This window comes from Mustela putorius, unplaced genomic scaffold (genome assembly GCF_011764305.1).
Source record: "Mustela putorius furo isolate JIRA1106 unplaced genomic scaffold, ASM1176430v1.1 tig00000460_pilon_pilon_pilon, whole genome shotgun sequence".
Classification (NCBI taxonomy): domain Eukaryota; kingdom Metazoa; phylum Chordata; class Mammalia; order Carnivora; family Mustelidae; genus Mustela; species Mustela putorius.
In genome coordinates this window covers 15,654,159-15,660,906 of record NW_025421389.1, presented here as the reverse complement: position 1 = coordinate 15,660,906, position 6,748 = coordinate 15,654,159, and the positions used below count along the sequence as shown (strand labels likewise).

The 6,748-nt window shown below is 41.4% G+C and overlaps 1 protein-coding gene across 1 annotated transcript; it reads left to right on the top strand.

Moving 5' to 3' along the window:
- Window positions 1-3,446: 3,446 nt before the first annotated feature.
- On the top strand, window positions 3,447-4,391 carry LOC101675494 (olfactory receptor 143-like). Its single transcript, XM_004750146.3, has one exon. The coding sequence runs from the start codon at window positions 3,459-3,461 to the stop codon at window positions 4,389-4,391; it is 933 nt and encodes a 310-aa protein (XP_004750203.1). The 5' UTR covers window positions 3,447-3,458.
- Window positions 4,392-6,748: the final 2,357 nt, after the last annotated feature.

Sequence of the window (6,748 nt, the reverse complement as noted above, 5' to 3'; positions counted from 1 at the left end):
ATGAGTAAGATTGAATCCTTGCCCTCTGGGAGTGTGCAGGTCTACAGGTAAGCTTGTTGTGTGTATGGGAGTGTGCACCCGATGCCTGAGCAGCACACGGAGAGAGCACTTCAGGTACTGAGAGTGGGGACAGGGGAAGAGATCCGAAGGGATGCTCCATCAGAAATGAGGACAGGACTGAGTCTTGAAGAATGAATATGTGGTATCCAAATGAGGACGAAGGGAGCAGGTATTTCAGGCAGATGAATCAACATGGAGCCAAGCAATCATCAGAATGTATGAGAGGTGGGGGTATGGAGAGAGTGGTTGGGTTATGGACATGGGGAAGGGTATATGATATGGTGAGTGCTGTGAAATGTGTAAGCCTGATGATTCACAGACCTGTACCCCTCAGGCAAATAATACATTATATGTTAGCAAAAAATTTTTTTAAAAATGTATGAGAGGAACTTCAGTCTCTTCAAAGACTGGAGACATGGGGGATAGCACTGTGGGTGCAGTTCAGAAGCAAACTCTAGAGAGCTTTCTTTGACCAACTGAGTGGTTTGCACTTGTGCTGGGAGAGAAGCAGAGGGATATAGGGAAGGGAATGATAGATTCTCTATAGGTAATTCTATATAAAATGTGTGAATAGATTTCAGAGAAAATGGTTGTGGACAGCAGAATTCTAAAACATGACTCCTCAGTGATCTTCTCCCTTGTATAATCCTCTCTCCTCTGAGTGTGAGGAGAACCTGTGAGGTATCACTCGAGTGACTGTGCTATGTTATATGGTATAGCTGACCTTAAATTAGGGAGGTTATCAGAGCAGGCCAAATCCAATCACACAAGCATTTTAAAGGCAGAGAATTTTTTCTCAAGCTTGTGGTAGAAGGGGATAGTCGGAGAGTCAAAGCCCAAGATGGATTCATGGGTTGTTTATTGCTAGATTGAAGACAGGAGGACTATACAAAGGAATGCAGGAAGCGTGTAGAAGCTGAGAGTGACCCGTAGTGGATAGCCAGCAGGGGACTGGAGACCGACCTCAAGGAACTGAATTCTGCCAACAACCTGAATGACCTTGGAAACACATTCCTCCCCCAGAGCCTCCAGAAGGAAATGCAGGCCTGCCCACACCCTGATTTCAGTGTGGGCAGAGAATCCAGCATGACATTCTGTACCAGACTTCTAACCTGCAGAACTATGACTAATAAATGGGTGTTCTTTTAAGACATTAAGTTTATGGTAGTTTATTACACAACAATAAAAAACTAATGTAATGGGTGATGGTAGGACCCCAGGTTAAGAAAGCTTTTAAAGTATTCCAAACTTGAGGCAAAGGAACTTTATCAAAGGCAGTACAGTGAAGAGGAAGGGTAAGAAACCAGGGACTTTAAGGAAATAGAATTACATAAACTTTGAAGAACAGATGCTAATTGTTAGTTGGAAGGAGGAGCCCCGAATGACAACCCATTTCTAGATTAGCTCATGAGTTTAAGGATGGTGCCATTAACTTAGAAAAGGATAGCAAGAAGAGAAATAGTTCTGGGGCCACAAGGAGATGCTGAATTCAATTGGGTAGGGATGTCTAGTAAACAGCTGGGTACAGAATTAGGAACTTGGGGAAGAGGTCCCTATGTAGATATAGATAAGGGTAAAGATGAAGGAAACCTAATACTTAGCACTTAGCATATACCAAGAAGTGTGCTAAATGTGCTGGAGATTGAGGCATTTAATCCTCAAAGCAATCTAAGAAAGTAGGAACTATTATTAAACTTATAATGTAGATGAAGTAAAATACAGTCAGAGTGATTAAGTAATTTGTCCAAGATCACACACATAAGTAAGCAGAGGATTTTGAATTCAAGTCTGATTAATTTGACTCCAGATTTCATTCTGTTTTTAAAGATTTTATTTATTTATTTGAGAGAGAAAGAGAGAACAAGATGGGGGGAAAGCGGAGGGCGTGAGAAAGGGAGAGAGAATCTCTCAACCATACTCTGCACTGAGTGCAGAACCCAGTGCAGGGCTCGATCTCACAACCTGAAATTATGACTTGAGCTGAAACAAAGAGGTGGATACTGAACCAACGGAGCCACCCAGGCACCCTCTAGAGTGGGGTTATTCTTTTAATATTTCTCTATTATACTTTTCTATAGATATGAAACACACAAAAAGATGGATAATATAAAGTTATGACATAATTCTATACCAATCGCAAAACAATGAAAAAAAATATTATTGGCAATGGCAATGGCTCTGCCCCTGAACACTCCTCGTTCTTAATGCAGCATGAACTCTAGGATAAGTAGGAGCACAAAGGAGTCTACTCCCTCCCTGCACAGAATATCCAAAATTTTTAATGTGAACTGATGCTTGGAGAACATTGAGTCCCAAGGGAACTAATGTTAACTTATTGACAAAGGATGTAAACACAGGCTCAGTAATTTCTTCCCTCAGGAGCCTGATTAAACTTTGATGCTAAATGAGCCTTGTTTTCCAAGCTTCTGAAAAAGTTGCCGAGATCCACAGAGAATAAGATAAATTCATAATATTAGCCTGCTGATGGTTTGGAGACATTAAGTTGATGCATTTGCCTTGCCCTGAAGATATTTTCTGCAAATCCACAAACAGAAGGGATGTTGGCTTCTCCATTTTCAGGGCCTTTGTCTTCTTCAGGACAGTGAAGGGAAAAGAACACTTTGGGGTCTGGCAGTAGTGAGGTCTCCAGGCAAAAGGAAGTTGGGCAACTGAGTCCTTCTGTTCTGATGTTTTCATTCCCACGGCTACAGCAGGGGAGAGGTGTAGGGAGGCCACTTGTCCTTCCTAAACAATTCATTGTGATTTTGAGGTAAGACTGGATAAAGGGAATGGGCAGGAGAAGTTCATAACAATAGGGGAATTCAAATTCCTCTAGTTAAAACACGTGATCTTGGACAAGTTACTTAATCTCGCTGAACCTTTTTATTTCTTAGCACTTTCACTAAGCCGGGTACTGAGTTTCTGAAAGGGGAGTGGGAGAGAGTGGGTCAGACAGTGGGTGCAGTGGGTATCACAGTGACTTTACTGTCTCGGAGCTCTAGGGATTTTCATAGGAAGTGGTCCCAAGTACAACTTCGGCTCCTTGGTTCTCTATCTGTATGACCTTGACCAGCCCATTCATCTCTTCAAGATACTGCTTCCTTATCTCTCACATGTGATCATCACTTTTGGTGTCCATGCTAGAAGTCTTCGTCCTGGATTATGTTAGACCAGGGGAGGTGAGGAGATCTGAAAACATGGAAGAAAAGGACAGCAAGAGAAGAAAGTTAAAGATGGAAAGTCCTTGCCCTGACTCTCCTTCCAGGTCGCTGTCCCAACAGCCGCACCTGAGCCTCTTCCTCTAGAAGGCCTTACTCTAGAAGCAAAGGATCTGAGCTCCTTCCTGATGTCCCTTCCTTCCTTCTCTCATTTCCTCATAGATCACAGCCCTGCAGATAATGGCTACGGAAAATGGCTCTTCAGTGATGGAGTTCATTCTGGTAGGACTAACAGATCAGTCTCAACTTCAGTTACCCCTTTTCTTTCTCTTCTTCCTGAACTATGTTGTCACTGTGGTAGGGAATCTGAGCTTAATTACTCTAATTTGCCTGAATTCTCACTTGCATACTCCCATGTACTTTTTTATCTTCAACTTATCTTTCATAGATCTCTGCCACTCCTTGATCATTACTCCTAAAATGCTGATGAACTTTGTATCAGAGCAGAATATCATCTCCTTTACAGAATGCATGACTCAGCTGTTTTTTTTCTGTTTCTTTGTCCATTCTGAGTGCTATGTGTTGACAGCCATGGCCTATGATCGCTATGTGGCCATCTGTAAACCCCTGCTGTACACAATTACCATGTCTCCTCAGGTCTGTTCTCTGCTGATGTTTGGTTCTTATGTGATGGGGTTAGCTGGTGCCATGATCCACACAGGGGACATGGTCAGATTGTCCTTTTGTGATTTGAACACCATCAGCCATTACATGTGTGACATCTTCCCCCTCCTCCAGCTCTCCTGCAGCAACACCTTTGCCAGTGAGCTGGTAGAGTCCATTGTTGTAAGCACAGTGGTCATAATATCCAGTTTCATTATTTTCATTTCATATGCTCTAATCCTGTCCAGTGTTTTCCATGTCTCATCAGCTCAGGGTTGGTCCAAAGCCTTCAGCACCTGTGGCTCCCACATAGTGACTGTTGGTCTGTTCTATGGATCTGGGTTGTTCACACATCTCAAGACCTCTCCTGCTGGTTCTATGGGCCAGGGGAAGTTCTTCTCAGTATTTTACACCAATATAGTACCCATGTTGAACCCTCTCATCTATAGTCTAAGGAACAAAGATGTCAAATGTGCTCTGAAAAAAACGCTGAAGAGAATTGCAAATTAAACAGAACTAATGTTACTGGGTTGTTGGGGTGTATATATGGTGTGTGTGTGTGTGTGTTTGCTCCCGTAATTTTCCTCAGAACAAGGTTTTTCCTTTAAACACTTATTTCTCTGTAAACATGGCAATTAAGCATGCGAACATTGTTAAATCTCATGGTTATTCTCAGCCCCATACTGAACTGAGCTTTATTCATAACAGTATGCTCCAGAGATTCAGCCCAATTCCTACTTCTTTTTTTTATTTAAATCCAATTAGCTAACATTTAGTGCATCATTAGTTTTTGATATAGTGTTCAGTGAGTGATTCATTAGTTGTGTAGAACACCCAATGTTCATCACATCATGTGCCCTTCTTTTTTTTATTTTTATTTTTTCAGCATAACAGTATTCATTATTTTTGCACCACACCCAGTGCTCCATGCAATCCGTGCCCTCTCTAATACCCACCACCTGGTACCCCAACCTCCCACCCCCTGCCCCTTCAAAACCCTCAGATTGTTTTTCAGAGTCCATAGTCTCTCATGGTTCACCTCCCCTTCCAATTTCCCTCAAATCCCTTCTCCTCTCTAACTCCCCATGTCCTCCATACTATTTGTTATGCTCCACAAATAAGTGAAATCATATGATAATTGACTCTCTCTGCTTGACTTATTTCACTCAGCATAATCTCTTCCAGTCCCGTCCATGTTGCTACAAAAGTTGGGTATTCATCCTTTCTGATGGAGGCATAATACTCCATAGTGTATATGGACCACATCTTCCTTATCCATTCGTCTGTTGAAGGGCATCTTGGTTCTTTCCACAGTTTGGCGACCGTGGCCATTGCTGCTATAAACATTGGGGTACAGATGGCCCTTCTTTTCACTACATCTGTATCTTTGGGGTAAATACCCAGTAGTGCAATTGCAGGGTGATAGGGATCCCCATCACTCAGTTACCCCATCCCCCTACCCACCTCCCTTTCTGCAACACTCAGTTTGTTTCCTATAGTCAGGAGTCTCTCATGGTTTGTCTCCCTTTCTGATTTCTTCCCATTCAGTTTTCCCTCCCTTCCCCTATCATCCTCTGCACTACTCCTTATACTCCACATATGAGTTAAACCATATGATAATTGTCCTTCTCTGACTGGCATATTTCACTTAGCATAATACCCTCCAGTTCCATCATGTCGATGTAAATGGTAGGTATTTATCTTTTCTGATGACTGAGATATTCCATTGTATATATGACCCACATCTTCTTTATCCATTCATCTGTTGAAAGACATCTTGGCTTCTTCCACAGTTTGGCTATTGTGGACATTGCTGCTATGAACTTTGGGGTACATTTGGCCCTTCTTTTCACTACATCTATATCTTTGGGGTAAAAACCCAGTGGTGCAATTGTTGGGCTGTAGTGCAGCTCTATTTTTAACTACTTAACAGCTACATGCAGAAGAATGAAACTGAACCATTCTCTTAACATCATACACAATGGTATACTTATAATGGATGAAAGACCTAATGTGAGACAAGAATCCATCAAAATCCAAGAGGAAAATGCAGGCAGTAACTTCTTTGACCTCAGCCGCAGCAACTTCTTGCAAGACATGTCTCTAAAGGCAAGGGAAATGAAAGCAAAATTGACCTATTGGGACTTCATCAAGATAAAAATTTCCGCACAGCAAAGAAACAGTCAAAAAAACTAAAAGGCAACCTACAGAATGGGAGAAGATATTTGTAAATGACACGTTAGATGAAGGGCTAATATCCAAGATCTATATGGAACTTATCAAACTCAACTCCCAATTCCTACTTCTTTTTAGACCAGTTCCTACTTTGCCTCTTTCCATGTACTTTTCATACATAAGCAAACATTATAGTGGAATGGTATCTGATAATGTAACCCTGCTTTGTTTTCCCTAAAAACAATTACATATGGCCCCTTCTGGTTTTCAGCATTTTTAAAATTTTTACTGTATAAGTTATAAATTTTCCAGAATTTCAGAGTTCTTTTAGTCCTGGCTTCTATACCAGATTTCCTAACCCACAGATGAGGTAGAGAAAGATAGATACCTTGGTGAACTTTGGTTTCCAATAATTTTTTATTCCTGTGGATGGCTGAGAATGAGTGAGACTCACCAACCTGCCAACCTTCAAACTCACCCATGGTGAAAATCACAGACATTTCTTGAGAAGCACGGCTAGGTTTCTAGCATTGAGCAAATGCTCTGATATATTAGAAAGAAAATTGCTACTGTCCTGTCTTCTGATTGGCTTTTTTCTCCTAATATTTTCATAATTCTCAAAAAATACTTTGAGATCCTTAATGAATCAAACAAAATTCACAGCTTAGGTAGTGTCCTTGGCCACAAAATAA

What these genes read in the sequence shown, in the direction of transcription:
- LOC101675494 (XM_004750146.3), top strand. Translation starts at nt 3,459, where the DNA reads ATGGCTACGGAAAATGGCTCTTCAGTGATGGAGTTCATTCTGGTAGGA.